This window comes from Cherax quadricarinatus, chromosome 60, assembly GCF_038502225.1.
Source record: "Cherax quadricarinatus isolate ZL_2023a chromosome 60, ASM3850222v1, whole genome shotgun sequence".
NCBI lineage: Eukaryota > Metazoa > Arthropoda > Malacostraca > Decapoda > Parastacidae > Cherax > Cherax quadricarinatus.
This window is the reverse complement of record NC_091351.1, coordinates 11,349,136-11,368,116: the sequence shown is the minus strand read 5'-3', so window position 1 is coordinate 11,368,116 and position 18,981 is coordinate 11,349,136. Positions and strand designations below refer to the sequence as shown.

The window sequence follows — 18,981 nt, the reverse complement described above, 5'->3', positions numbered from 1 at the left end:
TGTGTCTGGCTTCTGACACAAGCATGCCACAATTTATGCTTAATGAGTTGAGAGCATTTATGGATGACAGAGAATCAGTTACAATTAAACTGTCAATCTTTGATACATAGATGCATTTCAGTACAAGGAGTATGGCAAACAGTTCTGTCTGAAGGGTAGAGGCCCAATTATTGATGCGTGCTCCAATTTCTTTAAGAGAGCCATCACTCTGTACGACAACAGCAGCACTACCAGCTGCACCAGTGGATTGGTGAACAGAACCATCAACGTAAATAATTTGCGAGAGTGTGTGCTGTGTGACTAAGTTATCAATACAGCTTAAGGCCTCATGTTTGGCTTCAAGACGAAGTTTTGGTTGTGATTTAAGAAGTAGTTTGGGGGGAAAGGGAGGAATGGTAGTTTGGAATGGGGTAATATTCCATGGAGCGGAGAAGTGCCGCTGTTGCCTTACTTGACATAGATCATGTATCTGATTCATGCGGAGGTCGGTTCCAGTCTTTTCGATCCATCTGGAGGAGTGTTCACCAGTGCTGAGGAAAGTTTGGAGGGCTTCTGTGCAGGGGTTTGAATGAGCTTGCCTGAGCATATTAACCCCAATTAGGATATTTCTTTCAGTAACACGATCTCTGATGCTTGGAATATCAAGTTCTTTTTGCATATTTAAAATTTTGGCAGTACGAGGGCATCCTAGGATGATCCTCATTGCTTCGTTCTGCAGTTTTTCCAGCCCTCCAAGCTTCCAGTCAGACACAAGAGCAAGTAGTGGCGCAGCATAATCAACCAATGATCTAATATAAGCAAGATACATCATTTTCACAATTTTAACATTAGCACCATACCTGGGGTGAAGCCCTGCCACAACTCTAAGTGCTCTTAGTCGTTCTTTGTATTGGCGACAAAGTCTTGTTACAACAGGTCCAAGTAGTGGAACCTCAAAGCCTAGATACCTGTATCTGCTTACATATTCTAGAAGAGACCCATCATTCAATTGGATCTGACGAACTGTGCCTCTCTGTCGAGGAGGACGCCTATTGAGTATCTTTGTTTTATCAGTAGAGATTATCAACCCCAGGTCCTGACACGAGGCTAGTACATGATTAAGAATGTTTTGGGTGTTGGAGAATCCGGTGGTGTGAATCATTATATCATCAGCAAAACTAATCACATAATTATGGGGCTGACTAGGCATAGCATTAAGTAATGCATTAATTAGAATATTGAACAGTGTGGGACTGAGCACACCTCCCTGTGGGGTTCCTAATTCAAAGTCTTTAGTTACACTTCTATGTCCCTGGAACAACACAGACGATTTTCTGTTGGACAGGTAGCCTTTAATCCAGCGGAGAAGCCATCCTCCAACATCCATTCTGGCAAGTTCACTAATTATTACATGTCGGTTGGCTACATCGAAAGCGGATTTAAGGTCAAGGAAGGTAGTGTAGGAGCTGTCAGTGTGCAGGGTGAGAAAGGTGGCTATGCAATGATGCACGCTCCTTCCATGCATGAAACCATGTAACCGGGGAGACAAAAATTGTTTGATTCTGTACATGAGACGATTAAGAATCATTCTCTCAAATGTTTTACACAAGCAGCTAGTAAGAGATATTGGGCGAAATGCATTTTGTTGATTGGGCTTAGGAATTGGAATGATGAGGCTGTTGGTCCAAGATTGAGGGAGCTCCCCAGTTACATAGCTCATGTTATATAATTCAAGTAATGGATTACCTGGTACTCGACACAGCAATCTGAGTATGTTGTAAGTAATACCATCCTCACCAGGCGACGTGGAGTTGCCCTTAGCGCTGCATCAAGTTCATAATTAGTGAAAGGAATGTTGCAATCATCTGCCTTGCTGAGCATAAAGCAAACAAGTCTCTCCCTTGCATCATATTTGTCATTTAATTTTGCCTGTGTGGTACTGGGAAGATTGTCATAGCTAGATGTAGCAGCCCAAGCACTGACTAACTCATTCGCCCTATGCAAGGGATGAGGGTGCGCGATCTGCCCAGTTCGGTTACCCTTAATTCTATTTATGTCCCTCCACGCCCGGCTAAGTGGGGTGTGAGCATTAAGACCGTTGACAAATTTTTCCCAGTCGGTTTGCCGCAGCTCTGTCATACGCTCTCTGGCAGCAGCAAGGGCAGTTTGGAAGAGCCTCAGCATTCCAGGGGTACGATGTTTTCTATAGGCTAGGCCTAGTCTGCGAGCAGTACGTTTCAGTGTACGAAGTTTAGAATTTCTTTTCGTATTATTGTTCTCAAACTACTACCTGACAAGCCAAGATTGTAATCTACTCCCTCTTTGAAAGCATACAGCTTAGCCAATTTATCAGTTCTATCATGCAAGTGGGGTGTGAGCATTAAGACCGTTGACAAATTTTTCCCAGTCGGTTTGCCGCAGCTCTGTCATACGCTCTCTGGCAGCAGCAAGGGCAGTTTGGAAGAGCCTCAGCATTCCAGGGGTACGATGTTTTCTATAGGCTAGGCCTAGTCTGCGAGCAGTACGTTTCAGTGTACGAAGTTTAGAATCATTGTAATAAGTATGGTTTTTGAAGGAGGTATGATTATTATGGAAGTTTGTTGGGTTTAGAGTACCAAGAGGTTGCAGTGGCGGCTCTAAGTAGTTCTGAATACTGCTCACAAGGTCATCGTTGAAGGTCTCTACAGAGGAACACTCATAGGAATTATACCAGTCAGTCACATGTGCAACAAAGTCATCATGCTGATCTGTGGGAACATTAAAACGTTTCCGTTTGAATATCCCACCAGGAAGGATAGTATTAAAGACGAGGGTCTTAGTCACATGACCAGCCACTGGAGTTGTGGTCATATGACCGAAGTGACTCACGAAATCGTAATGAAACGATTGCAAACAAACCATACCGAAGTCTTTCATTGGCTTACCGGTGCACAGCCGTGAAGGTTGTGCAATTAGATGATAGCCACTGATTATATAAATTCACTTACTTGAAAAAGTCATGGACATTGTTTCACATGTAACAAATTCGCCATTACACTGAGGCTCGCAGGACCCTATGTCTAGCCCTTATATAATGTCATATGGACTACGCTTGCTCTTCATGGTACTCTGCCTTGACAAAAAAAACTGAAAGATAAACTGTAAATCACCCAGAACAAAATGGTAAGATTCGTCCTGGACCTGGGTCCAAGAGAACATGTAGGCCAGGATGAATTATAACAATTGAATATGCTGAATATTGAAGACAGAGTAAAACAACTGAAGTTAAATCAAATTTATATAGTTTGCTCACAAACAGTGTCCAGAGTATCTTGCTGCCACTTTTTTCAAGGCTGGGAACCGGAGCAATCATAGTATGTACTAAAGGGAGAGAGCACAACTTTGTAGTACCTACAGTCAGTGGCCAGGCTTCAAACCCCTTTTATTGCACAGCAATAAAGGAATGGAACAGACTGCCTGCACATGTCAAAGCCAGTCATAGTATGAACCAGTTCAAGAAGAGAGCCAAAAGTTACCGAATGAATGTAGCGATGGAAAGGAGAATATTTTTTTATTTTTTTAGCTAACACTCTTGTAAATGTAAATAACTCTTTTTACCTTCTTAGTATATCTCCTTTACAGTATAATAATATTATCTCCTTCACAGTATAATAATAAGGTATTAAAAGAACCCCAATGGAAATACGCCACTTTGTCCGACTTTTCTGGGTTATTTTTTTTTTTAATTCGCCGGTATTCTCCCGGCCCGGGACTTTTCCAAGTTATCCTAAGTTCTCTACACATATGCTGCTATGTATGATAATCTGTGTAACTGTATTTGTGTATTCCTGAATAAACTTACTTAACTTGCACGTTGCCTTCTGGTCATGTAGCATTTTATTAATAAAATACAAAAGCATTTTTTCTTTCTACCGCTTTCCATGCAAGATGCTGCCTAACTTTAGCTCTGTACTGTGTGAAAAATGTGCAACGAGATGACGTAGTAAATCAAAGACACACCTCTCCTCCCTCTTCAGATGCTCCTGGTGTCTGCTCTATTTCTTGTTCCTCCTGTCCTCTTCAATACTTTCGAGAAACTGGCCGATCTCTTTCTGACAGACTTAGGGAGCATAAAAGTAGTGTTAGGCTTGCCGACACTAAAGTTTTAAAGTTTAATGTGTTTATTATGCACCCCATACCCATCCTGTGGGCGGTAGTCAAAAGATTACAGAGGTACATAATGGGTCCAGGGACTGAACCCCAAAGTTTTGATAGCTGAGCAAGTTACAAAGGTAATGAACTCCAGGTAGATCTGGTCACAGTCATGGCAAGTTACAAAGGTATTTGCAGATTACAGAGGTACATAAATAACAAAAAAGGCACAATACCGTGACTGGAACGATACTTTGTAAATGGTCCAAGTCGGACCGAAACGTCGTCGTAAGCTTCTCTCTTTTATGTGCGGGTTATTTGTGTACAGAGGTACATAATGGAATGTTCTTTTCTGTCACGTCAGATATCACAGCCGTCCTATTAACTGGTCTTCTGCTAAAACTGTCTTCCCTACTTCCAACTTCAACAGTCGCCGTAATAAACAACTTTCCTTGTATGAATCTTAGTCCTGGCTTCGTCTCTGTAGATGTCTTCCTCTCCCACTACATTGTAAAATGCTCCAAACTTCAGAACACCCGTGACCTAACCTGATTCCTCCTTTTTCTTCTTCTCCCTCTTCCCCTTTCCTCTTTCGTTTTTTCTCCTTTGGGCTGTCTTTCTTCTGCCCTGTGTATTTGTTCCTTCTTTATTTATTTATTTATTTATTTTTCCCCCCTCTGTGTTCTTGCTCTTACCCTCTGTGGGCACCTAGCTCCCTTGCAGTGCTCCTCTTTCTTAATATTTACTAGATCGTCCTCTTACTACCTCCCCCACTACTACTGTGGAAAATTGCATTTAGCTGAATGTATCATTATATACATAACAGTAAATGAACAAAGATAATTATTATTTATCAGTTAGACAAGTAGGAATTTGGGACACCTAGGTCGCAAAAAATGTCCCCCTTCGATACCTATCACTGTCATATCCACAAGTTGCTCTGGACCTATTAATTACCAATGAAATATGTATAACCAGGAATACTGGTAAATGTATAAATTTTGTGGACTGTATATTAAAAATAATAAATGGTTATATATATACACAATTACATAACAGAAGGAAAATATATCTTAATATCACTCGCCAATTTGACTGGATATTAAGTTGTATCATACTCAGAAAAACCTCACTAAATTTATGAAAACACTGGCCAGAATTATACACAAATCTAGAGAGCTTATCTGAGGTTCCTGGAGCTGTCTTGTCCAGTCGTCTGATATCTCAAGTTATGCAGGAATGCATGTCCAACAATTTCGCCTCCTATTTGAGAGGTGTCAGCCCAATTTTAACCTCTAGAGCACGAAAATTCCTTCCCATTACACTAACGTTGTATCCAATTCAAAACCAAGATGGCGAGTCTCGTCTGCGCAGACGCAGGCTTTCCGTTTTCTATGACAATATTATTAAATACAGTATGGCCATCTATTTACATATAAATACTGAATTTCTGGAAAATATATACAGTATTTTCCACAGCTACTACTACCTTCTTCCTCCACTACTATTACTACTACTACCACCTCCTGCCTATATATACCCCTCCCTCCTTTCGTTTGTGTGACTTTGTAAATGGTCCAAGTCGGACCGAAACGTCGTCGTAAGCTCCTCTTCCATGTGCCGGTTATTTGTGTATCGTTCCAGTCACGGTATTGTGCCTTTTTTGTTATTAAATCAAAGACGCGTATATAGACAGTGTTTATAAAAAAAAACGTTGCACTTATTGTAAACTTAAAAAGTCACCTCACCTTCATAGAGCCAACACTACGAAATGTCTTGTTAAAGACTTTTTCTGTTTTTGTATAATTATGTTCAGGTAGAAGCCACTCCTGGTCCAGGTCTTCTCCAAGTGGTGATCCGGCATTTGTCTGACTTACAGCCTTGAACTGGTCTTTCCCACCACTGACTGACAAAAGATTGGAATACATTATGTAATCACATCAAAGAATTTTATATCACCGAATCAGTTTAAGGCGTTAACGTAAAGAAACTTTATAAGGTAAGTTGTTGGAGATTAATCTCACAGGATAAGTGGCGCAGCCACTCATCCTGTGAGAGAACATACCACCATAAAACCAGTGCCTTACATTCCAAATTATGATACAAGAGAAGAGCAAGTGAAGCAGAGTATGAAGGAGAGGACTGACGAAGTATTCTCCTGAGAGTCAAGTCACAACACCCTCAGTCCCTCTCTGTAACTTCGCCCCACAAACCCCTCAGCTACACGCTTTGGTCGCATTGCTAGGATGTCTTAGAGGTGATAATAAGGTTTATGTAAGGGGAAAGTCATGTCTGGCATAGAAAAGGAGGCGTCGTCGTCTGTAGAAGCTTGTCTTCACTAGCCTGACCACCACCATTTACTCTTTGACTGCTGGTAACATGCTACCAGGCAAGAACACTGGGATACAGGAGCACCTAAAGCAGTAAATATGGCACAGTGTAATAAGTGGGTAGTAGGGGTGAGTGCTTGTGTAGCAGTGAGTGTGGTGATGGCGGTGGGACCCAGTGTGCCGGCAGGAAGACAGCCAGCTGTGGAGATTATGGTTGATTCTGAGGATAACCGCCATGGTGTCGATCAGTTAGCGCTACTACAAGAGATGCGCACCATTACTGACATCATGTTAAGACTACAGAAAAAAGGCAAGTTTCAATACCGTTACTACAACAATTCATAACTAACCTCCCTATTAGAAATAATTACTGGATATTTCGGTCTGTCCTTGACTGTTACCAATTAGCAAGTAACTTGATAAGACTTGGACGTCATCCAGTCTTTATTTTCATAAAAAATATATTTTTTTTTGTTCCTTTTCAATTTAGGAGTTATTTATGGAATGACAAATTATCTTCAGTGACTGTACAGTATAAATCGGTACACAGACTGTTAAAAAAAATCTGCTGGAAATATTACCAGGTAGGTAAGCATCGTGTCTCGCGATTATAGGACGGAGGATCGAGCCTCTACCAGTTCTTGAGCTGAATGACAGACTTAGCGCTTCACATATTTTAAATAACTCAAATCAAATGTAAAATCTTGCACAACTGAACTCGCTCTTTGGAAGATGAACTCAGTTCTAAGCATAAACAATGATTTAGCTCTGCAAATATAAGTAAGGATGAGGTCAGCATTAAGGAGACCAAGCGTGACGATGTGCACGAGGCTACGAAATAATAACGCAGGACATTAATTTAAGCTATAATAAATAGCAATAACTATGGATTCTTAATAACGTGTGAGGGCCGTAGTGCTTTTAAGTTTATTTATTGGGTGTTTGGTATTTTAATGTCACCCAGTGTAGTAACCTCTTTTAACCTAAAAGATCTTCAAACATGAGATTTATACACAGATGCATTTCAAGAAGGGCGCTTTGATGCTGATAAAAAGCTCTTGATCCAAGGACCTAAAGATGCCTACCCCTTTCTTGAATCAAACTTGATTTCCTCTCATTTCACTGACTTTGTATGACCCCTTTCCCCAGGAATATTATTATAATAATAGTGTATTTTGATGCAGATGAGACTCCCCCGCCACCCCCGCCTGTAGTTCACGACTGCTCTACGCTCCATCAAGCCGGGGTCAAGGTAAGCTTATTTACACCATTCATTTTCTTAAACAGTTCATTTTAGAGGATAAACGCTGTTATCCTACCTCGGTCCAAAATTTGCCCCAACCCCATAACTCCTATAATAGCTAATTAGTATTTGACGGTCAATGAATAGGCAGATTGACATCTTCAAAATCCTGGAGGTTGAAAAACCTAAAAAAAAAAAAAAAAAAAGCCCTAACCAAACATATTCTAAATTCACTTAACCTAAACTAAATTTAGTCAAGCATCTGAATTATTAGGAACGCATGAAGTCCCTTAAACTGTACTCCCTGAAACGCAGGCGAGAAACATATAATTTACACCTGGAAAATTTTGGAGGGATTGGTTCCAGCTCTACACACTGAAATTACTCCTTACGAAAACAAGAAGCTCGACAGATAGTGCAGAATACTCACAAGGAAAAGTAGGAGTGTAATGAGTACACAAGGAGATAAATATCGCAGTGAGTGTAAAGGAACCAAGACTTTTCATCATCTTCCCTTCATACCTAAGGGACATTACCAAAAGGGCCTCCAATTATCTTCAGGAGGTAGCTTGATAAGTTCCTTAAGTCAGCCGGATTGTGGTGTCAACAACAGCCAGGTCAATCACGCTATCAACAGGCGGCCACAGGACATTTAACCTAATTTAGCATATACTAATTTAACCTACTTACACTTATTTACTGTTTAAGCCTAAACCGTTTCGTCTTGAACGTCTATTAGTGTAACTGCTTTAGCATAGATCAGTGTCAGGAGTCAAGACTTTACACAGTTGAAAATGTGACACAATGTTTTTATGTGTACAGGGAAGCGGGAAGTATCAAGTGTTCCCCTTCACCTTCCTGGTGTACTGTGACATGAGCACCCACGGAGGAGGCTGGACCGTCATACAACGCAGGTAACAACACACGTCTTTGTCTTAGTAAGTTCTTTATATAAAAAGTATGAATATAAAAATAAAGGAACACTGCTGTAGGCTTCGCTTTTCATTGACGACCTTTCTATTTTCTAGACAGGTCCTACTTTGTGCAACTAATGTGATGTTTTATTGTAGCAGTGTTTCGCACTCCAGGAGCTTTGTGAAATCGTAACGACTTGTCAAAGCTCCTGCAGAACGAAACGTTGCCACAATAAAAAGTCACATTATAAAAATCAACGGTACGGGTGGGGACGGAACCCACGGTGGGTGTTATTACGATTTCTTGAGGAAGATGTCACATTAGTTGCACATGTGTCCTTTTACCTAATATATTGTCGGTAATGCTACCATTATTGCAGGTTCTAGTTTCTACGCCAGTCCTACTTGTTAGACAGGGCCTAAAAGTCACATTATAAAAATCAACGGTACGGGTGGGGACGGAACCCACGGTGGGTGTTATTACGATTTCTTGAGGAAGATGTCACATTAGTTGCACATGTGTCCTTTTACCTAATATATTGTCGGTAATGCTACCATTATTGCAGGTTCTAGTTTCTACGCCAGTCCTACTTGTTAGACAGGGCCTAAAAGTCACATTATAAAAATCAACGGTACGGGTGGGGACGGAACCCACGGTGGGTGTTATTACGATTTCTTGAGGAAGATGTCACATTAGTTGCACATGTGTCCTTTTACCTAATATATTGTCGGTAATGCTACCATTATTGCAGGTTCTAGTTTCTACGCCAGTCCTACTTGTTAGACAGGGCCTAAAAGGCACATACAGCAAAACTGACCTTCATTACTACGATGTTTCATCTACACGAAGCTTTTTTAAGTACCTGATAAAGCCTTATGTAGGTGAAACTTCTGCTTTTGCTATATATATTTTTTTTCCACTAGGTAGCGACGCCATTCTCAAAACAGTTCCTACTTGCTAAGTAGTTCCTACCAGCTAGACGGAACCTATATTGCCCAGTTAGAACGAGTTAATGGCATGTTCTAACTATTTAAACATCTTTACTGTGGAGGCTATTTAGTACAAAACACTATCTTGACATGAAATAAAAATTTATAGGTTTTTAATATCGTGTTAGTCTTGACTCGACCTCCTCTTTGGGGGGGGGGTAGGCGCCTTGATGCTGGCGAAAGGCTCTCGATTCAATGAAATGAACCTGATTACCTCCCATTCCCAGGCTGTGTGTGGCCCCTACGGATTTAGTGGTTCTCAATAATAATAATAATTGTCACTGCAAACACGTAATTAAATACACCCACACCCAGGAAACTTCAGGAAGTCCAGGAGGACTTCGATAGGGGTTGGGCAGACTACCGGAATGGGTTTGGTAACCTTGATGGGGAGATGTGGTTGGGCTTGGAACCCCTCCACCAGCTCACCTACAGCGCCTCCTACGAGCTGCGGGTCGACATGTTTGATTACCAGCTGGGACACCTCTATGCTCACTACAAGGTCACGCATCAAGATTTTTCTTGTATCCTTAATCCATTCTCGACAATAACAATAAAAATACTAATACTAATATAATAATAATAATAATAATAATAATAATAATAATAATACTTTTCATCAGTTCAAACATTTGTGATATGAAATAAAATGCGATATTATCAGGAGTATTAATACAAGCACTTGATAGTATTTACTTTTTTTTAGACGCACTAAGGCTAACAATACAAGCAGGTACACTACACTAACAATATAAGCAGGTACACTACACTAACAATACAAGCAGGTACACTACACTAACAATACAAGCAGGTACACTACACTAACAATATAAGCAGGTACACTATACTAACAAAATAAGCAGGTACACTACACTAACAATACAAACAGGTACACTACACTAACAATACAAGCAGGTACACTACACTAACAATACAAGCAAGTACACTACACTAACAATACAAGCAGGTACACTACACTAAGAACACTAGCAGGTACACTACAATAACAATACAAGCAGGTGCACTATAATAACAATACAAGCAAGTACACTACACTAACAATACAAGCAGGTACACTACACTAAGAACACTAGCAGGTACATTACACTAACAATACAAGCAGGTGCACTACACTAACAATACAAGCAGGTACACTACACTAACAATACAAGCAGGTACACTACAATAACAATACAAGCAAGTACACTACACTAACAATACAAGCAAGTACACTACACTAACAATACAAGCAGGAGTGTCCCGTATAGTACTTCATGTATTGCAAAGACAGAATTACAAACACTTGTAGCTGTCCCGTGTACAATATTACAAACACTTGTAGCTGTCCGTGTACAATATTACAAACACTTGTAGCTGTCCGTGTACAATATTACAAACACTTGTAGCCGTCCCGTGTACAATATTACAAACACTTGTAGCTGTCCGTGTACAATATTACAAACACTTGTAGCCGTCCCGTGTACAATATTACAAACACTTGTAACTGTCCCGTGTACAATATTACAAACACTTGTAGCTGTCCCATGTACAATATTACAAACACTTGTAGCTGTCCCGTGTACAATATTACAAACACTTGTAGCTGTCCGTGTACAATATTACAAACACTTGTAGCTGTCCCATGTACAATATTACAAACACTTGTAGCTGTCCCGTACAATATTACGAACACTTGTAGCTGTCCCATACATTACAAACACTTGTAGCTGTGCTGTGTACAGTATTACAAGCACTTGTAGCTGTGCTGTGTACAATATTACAAACACTTGTAGCTGTCCCATGTACAATATTACAGACAGTTGCATTTCTCATATATGATGTAATAATGTGGATGTGTTGCAGAACTTTCGTGTGGGTCCTGAGAGTGACGGTTACCGTCTGCTGGCGACCAATTACTCAGGCGACGCCGGCGACGCACTCTCAATCTTTCACTCCGGTCTTCGCTTTTCCACCCTCGACCGTGACCAGGTGGGCAAGAATTTCCTAATGACTCATTGATGTTAAATATTACTAAATTTAGACCTGCCAAAAAGAGGTTGGGCCAGATTAACCTAAATGTGGGAAATTACCTGCAGGAGGTTTACAGGGTATTACCAGAATTATTTCCTGCAAGTAATTTGGGTGAAGTAAGTGGGATTGTCACAGTGGGTCGCCAAACTGTTACTCCCTCGATGCCCACTCCCTACCACTCTCACAAAAAAAGCTTGACATAATATTAAATTAATAATTACAATACTAAACATTAATACCAATAATGGTAAATTATAAAATAATGTGGACTGTATATGATTTTAGGACCTGACTGTTAGAAATGGTTAATGGGAATATTTTTAAAGAGACTAGGGAAAAAATATATTTCATTGTGTTTGTTTATTATTAAATCCACCGTGAGGCCTGGTCTCAGACCGAGCCGCGGGGGCGTTGACCCCCGAAATCCTCTCCAGGTAAACCTGTATAAAATATATATAGTTGGATTACGCGAAACTTAATTTCGCTTGTTATAATAAGGTTAGGTAAGTTTCCTAAGGTTCTTTTGGTACAAAATCATTAATTTTTATATTAACATAAATGAAAAAATATATCTTTAAATGTATAAGTTTACAGTAATTTAATAATAAACAAACACAATGAAACATATGTTTTCGTTAGGTTCAGAATGATTTTTGAGAGATTATCCCATACACAAATTTTCGCTTGCCTTATTCGGCAAGAAGAGCGTTGCTATTTAAGCCAAAATAGCAAGTTTTACCTATTAGGCACGACATATATATATATATATATATATATATATATATATATATATATATATATATATATATATATATATATATATATATATCGTAATTGTTTCCCTTTTCTTATTAGATCGTGCTATACAGTGATTACCTCAAAATAAAATAACCTTATTGCTACTATAAATTTGTATCATGGTAAAATCATGACTGTTTATCTTTCTTTTGTACAATGTGACTGAGTGGGAAGAGTTACCAATATTCCCCTTTAACCTGACCCTGAAACACTGACTTCATTTCCATGGTAATCTAACCAACGTCATCATTAACACAAGATAATGGAGCAAGATACACTCTAGCCTTCTAATTTGGTCCGCCCACTGCGTTCAGAGCCCATTTTGCTCCCTCCCACTGGATTCGAGGGCCATTTTCCTGCCTTCCACTGGGTTCAGTGACAACTTTGTTCCTCCCACTGGATACAGTGACAACTTTGCTCCCTTCCACTGGATTCATGGGTCATTTTCCTCCCCCATTTCCTCCTTCATTGCCCACTTTTTCTCCCACTGGGTTCAGTAATCAGGTCTCCCGCTAGGTTCAGGCGTTGATGAATATTTATTAAGCAACATAAAACCACTAAAAAAGAATCATCCAAAACTGTATGATGGTATAAGATATATATATATATATATATATATATATATATATATATATATATATATATATATATATATATATATATATATATATATATATATATATATATATATATATATATATATATATATATATATATATATATATATATATATATATATAATATATATATATATATCTATATTTATATATATATATATATGTATATATATATATATGTATATATATATATATGTATATATATATATATATATGTATATATATATATGTATATATGTATATATATATATGTATATATATATATATGTATATATGTATATATATATATGTATATATATATATATGTATATATGTATATATATATATATGTATATATATATATATATATATATATATATATGTATATATATATATATGTATATATATATGTATATATATATATATATAATGTGTATATATGTATATATATATATATGTATATATATATATGTATATATATATATATATATGTATTATATATATGTATATATATATGTATATATATATATATATATATCTAGAAATATATGTATATATATATATATATATATATATATATATATGTATACATATATATGTATATATATATATGTATACATATATATGTATATATATATGTATACATATATATGTATATATATATATGTATATATATATATGTATATATATATATGTATATATATATATGTATATATATATATGTATATATATATATATATATATGTATTATATATGTATTATATATATATATATATGTATATATATGTATATGTATATATATATATGTATATATATATATGTATATGTATATATATATATGTATATATATATATATGTATATATATATATATATGTATATGTATACATATATATATATATATATATATATATATATATATATATATATCTTATACCATACTATTTGACGATGAGTTTATCTATAAATATATTGATGTGTGAGGACGGGCACGAGAGACGGTTAAGTAGTAAGTGTTGGTGCTCCACAGGACCTGGCCAGGAACAAGAGCTGTGCACAAGATAAGGAAGGTGGTTGGTGGTTCCATGCTTGTTATGCTGCTCATCTCAATGGTCGTCACTCCATCACTCCCTCTAGGTCAGTAGATCTTCATACCGTCACTCCCTAAAGGTCAGTACATCACCACACCATCGTTACCTCTAAATCAGTGATTCCCAGAGTGGGCGGTGGAAAGACCCAGGGGGGCGTTGATGGAAAAGGGGGCGGCAAATAGAAGTTACATGGCTGTCAAAAGGGAAACTTTCTGAGACGTTTCTATTCACTTTTCAAAACAGTTGTTGAACTCTTCCAAGACTCCAATTCTGTTCTATGTGATAAACTAAGAAACATCAAGCATGACATTGCTTATTTGTCAGATGTATTCACAAAGCTCAACGAAGTTAATTTGCAGTTGCTAGGAAGTAAAGTTAATCTTATCAAAGTCAAATCCGCCCTTTCCTCTTTTCTGTCTAGGTTAGTTATTCAAACGAAAAATTTTGTAACATAACTCGTCGTGAGCTCTTCCAGTTTCCCAGCTTCTCTGAATTGGAGAAGAGCATACCAGACGATGACCTTTAAGTGTATTGTGCACGCCTGAATGAGCTGCATAATGACATGTCTAACAGATTTCAGGATCTTTTTTTGCTTAAAATACCGGACTGGCTGATCAATCCATTTATAGATATCAGCAGTGTGGAAATAGGAATGGTGGAGGAATAACTTATTTCACTCCAAGATGACAATGAGCTGAAGCCAAAGTTCAAAAAGATCATATCAAGATTTTTGGTAGCAAAAAAACATTTCTGACCGCTATCCTGCACTGTGGAACAAAGTACAGATGTACTTTATTGTCTTCCCAACATCATATTTAGTAGAGTGAGGCTTCAGTGCTGTTGCCAAGTTGCTCTCCAACCAAAAAAAAAAAAAGATAAAAAACTTCTTAGTACCTTCAAGCCTAATGTTAAGAAACTGATGGTCCTGCACCTAGCACATCCATCTCATTAAAATTGAGAAGACAATGTAGTGACAGATGTGATGTAAGTTTACCTTTTATATTGTTAAATAAATTGGTTTACTATGTTAATTTTTATTTGAGAACTAAATACGCTTGTTTATAGTGTTAGATTAGTTGTTTTGAATTTGAGGTAAACCTAGTACCAAGAAAGAGGCTTAGGTTAGGTTAGGTAAGGTTCGTCAGGAAACAGGACAAATGTTTCCTGACGCGAGTCTTAGTCAGATGATGACCCACCTTTGGAGCTTTTGGTCATCTGACCGAGGCCTTCCGCTGGCTTACCGGTCCACCCCTTTAAAAATTATGGTCATTTATAACCATTTTTTTTTTTTTTTTAAGAAAGAGGCGAGATCGTATGTGTGTGGGGGGGAGGGGGGCTAGTAATGTGGCCGGGGAGCCAAGGGGGGGGGCAGCCTGAAAAAGTTTGGGAACCACTGGTCGAAATCAATACACCATCACTCCGTCTAAGTTAGTACATCACTATTCAATTACTCCCTGCAGATCAATACTCCCACATTCCACTAGGTTCATCACCCTACTTGATCAGTACTCCTCATCCCAGAACTTTATAATGGTTTGTCTTATAAAAAAATAATTTATCAAAGAAGAATTTCCAACACCCATAAATTATGGTTTCACAACTGACTAAAAGTTGTAAATGAAAACCTGAACGAAATTTCGGTCTGGACCATTATCAAACTATGATAATATTCAAGGACTAAAATGACTTTGTGGGTTAGTTATGAATTGCTCCACCTAGGATATTGTGACTTATTTTAACTTATGCTTTCTTTGTCAGGAAAGGCAACGGCACAGAAATCCGCTGGTGGTCAAACCGCGAGCGAGTGCTGGTCCTAACTCACGTAGAAATGAAAATACGTCGGCGAAGGTCTGAAGGTGCTGCAGGGAACAAGCCGACAGATGACGTTACTGCTGACGACACCCAGGGAGAGACTCCTATCGGAGGCACTGACGATAGCTACCACGACAGTACGATGTCACCCACCAAAGGCTACGCTCCCTGGTGGCCAGCATTTGAAGCAACAAGTGATCACGAGGATGAAAATGTCATCAACGTTCCTGGCGGCCGCGCAGACGTTAATCCCTGGGAAGTGGTGCGCCCACAAATGGAATAATCCCTACATAAACCGTAATTGGGTGGGGATATTACAGTTCTGAGGGTTATTTGAATTGTGAAATCTACGTACGTCTGGCAAGACAGCTGTTGAACGGATGATTACGTTTAATTTTTCTTGGGTCACTACCTCGGTGGGAGATGACTGGTGTGCTTAAAAAATAGTATATTTGTTCCCATTATGCTGTGTACTTAGAGGACACCCTGGATGAGGCGTTTTCAGTAAAGACTTCTTACTAAGTTAAGTGATTATTATTTTTGAGGGTTTGAAAGACACAAAGATGTTAGGTATGGTGATATAGATACTTTTAACAAAGCAAGTAGCTTTAACAATTAGTTAAACAATTATATGAGTGAGGATTGGATTTGGGAAGGACTTGTTTAGTAGGATCCAGTAGGCCTACTACGGTCTTCCTCCATTCTTAGATTTATATGTTCTTGTGAATGTGAGTGAAATGATGTTTAAATAAAGGCTGAAGTTGTTGTGCCTTTGCACTACCTTGTTTACGTAAGTCTGTTAAAGAACAGATAAGAAGAAAATGTATTGAGAGACGTGGAGACTAAGCTAAAAACTTAGTCTTATTTCAGTAGCCCATAAAAAGTTATAAAATTTATTTGGTCTAGGTAGGTCACCTATACTGCCAAAAAGAACATTCCAAACCTTCCTCCATGTAAGATACACCATTCAGAGTTTGAAGTCGATTAAAACAGGTATTATCAAGTTATCGCACAAAAATTATTGTGCAATTATCATATATAAATTTGGTAAATTGGTACCAAAAAAATCCAAATCTTCCTTTAAGGACGATAAACAAACTTAAAAAATTTGAATCCAGTCAGACTTGTTCTCAAGAATCACACAGAAACCTTAACTATTGGATAAATTAAAAAAAAAAAATGCGAAACTCGACATAAACTATATTATCTTCTATTGGTAGATACCTAATCCTATTTTTTTTAAATCTTCATCAGAAATCATTCTAGAAACAAATCGTATAGAATTTCATTATATCTAAAAGCCTTTCTAAGAGATCAAATCCTATAAAATACAGTACATTATAATTCGTACTGGAGAGGAACCGTATTAGTGTTCACAGTGATTCAATATCAAGGGGAACATGAGTCAAGGCTTTCCTTCATTAAGTGTCAATGATTTCTTGGATATCTATGCGCTGTAAAAAATCAAATAAAAAAAATACTTAGGGGAAAATTAAGACGACGTTTCGGTCCTCCCTGGACCAATGTCAAATCCCAACTTCTTCCAGCCATGTTATCGTGACTTGTATTCTTCTAATCTTCAAAATTCGAGTCAGAAGTGAAAATGAATGATCACTGGAGTGATATCCTTGAGAAAGGAACCGCTAAAGTGAAACCGCCGCTTGTTGGCCGTTCTGTGGTGTAATTCCCTCTGGCTGTTTGTGAAGTTGATCCAGATGGGATCCTTGAGAAGATAGTTCTTGTATAAACAGTAAAGCCATGGAATTTTCTATATTTGTTTTTTACATCTATCCTGTCAGCTTCCCTTCTTGTCATCCTTTCTCGTCAATAATAATTGCCATAACCTCTTGAACTCACATTATTATTATAATCAAGGGGGAAGCGCTAAACCCGGAGGATTATACAGCGCCTGGGGGGGGGGGATGTGGAAGGCATTCAGGCTTAATTCGGGGAACTGGAGCACAGATCCAATTCCCTAAATCAAGAGCCCCTCACCAACATCAAGGAACCTTCCTTGAGGGGTCTTGAACTCACAATGAAATACTTGATGATATCCTCATCTCTTTACTGAAATCTCCCAGCTCCCAATTGAAATCTCCCAGCTCTCAAATGAAATCTCACAGCTCTCAGATGAAGTCTCCCAGCTCCCTATTGAAATCTCCCAGCACCCTATTGAAATCTCCCAGCTCTCAGATGAAATATCCCAGCACCTTATTGAAATCTCCCAGCTCTCAAATAAAATCTCCCAGCACCCTACTGAAATCTCCCAGCTCCCTATTGAAATCTCCCATCTCTCAAATAAAATCTCCCAGCACCCTACTGAAATCTCCCAGCACCCTATTGAAATCTCCCAGCTCTCAGATGAAATCTCCCAGCTCTCAAATAAAATCTCCCAGCACCCTACTGAAATCTCCCAGCTCCCTATTGAAAGCTCTCAAATAAAATCTCCAAGCACCCTATTGAAATCTCCCAGCACCCTATTGAAATCTCCCAGTTCTCAGATGAAATCTCCCAGCTCTCAAATAAAATCTCCCAGCACCCTATTGAAATCTCCCAGTTCCCTATTGAAATCTCCCAGCTCAAATAAAATCTCCCAGCACCCTATTGAAATCTCCCAGCTCTCAGATGAAATCTCCCAGCTCAAATAAAATCTCCCAGCACCCTATTGAAATCTCCCAGCTCTCAGATGAAATCTACCAGCTCTCAAATAAAATCTCCCAGCACCCTATTGAAAGCTCCCAGCTCCCTATTGAAATCTCCCAGCTCTCAAATAAAATCTCCCAGCACCCTATTGAAATCTCCCAGCTCTCAGATGAAATCTCCCAGCTCTCAAATAAAATCTCCCAGCACCCTATTGAAATCTCCCAGCTCTCAGATGAAATCTCCCAGCTCTCAAATAAAATCTTCCAGCACCCTATTGAAATCTCCCAGCTCCTTATTGAAATCTCCCAGCTCTCAAATAAAATCTCACAGCACCCTATTGAAATCTCCCAGCTCTCAGATGAAATCTCCCAGCTCTCAAATAAAATCTCCCAGCACCCTATTGAAATCTCCCAGCTCTTAGATGA

At 38.4% G+C, this 18,981-nt stretch overlaps 1 protein-coding gene across 1 annotated transcript; it reads left to right on the top strand.

The window, feature by feature from the left end:
* Positions 1–6,351: 6,351 nt before the first annotated feature.
* LOC128694370 (microfibril-associated glycoprotein 4-like) lies at positions 6,352–17,682 on the top strand. Its single transcript, XM_053784479.2, has 7 exons — positions 6,352–6,750; positions 7,625–7,692; positions 8,506–8,597; positions 9,903–10,089; positions 11,451–11,576; positions 14,041–14,147; positions 15,860–17,682. The coding sequence occupies exons 1-7, from the start codon at positions 6,540–6,542 to the stop codon at positions 16,194–16,196; spliced, it is 1,128 nt and encodes a 375-aa protein (XP_053640454.2). The 5' UTR covers positions 6,352–6,539; the 3' UTR covers positions 16,197–17,682.
* The last annotated feature ends 1,299 nt before the right edge of the window (positions 17,683–18,981 follow it).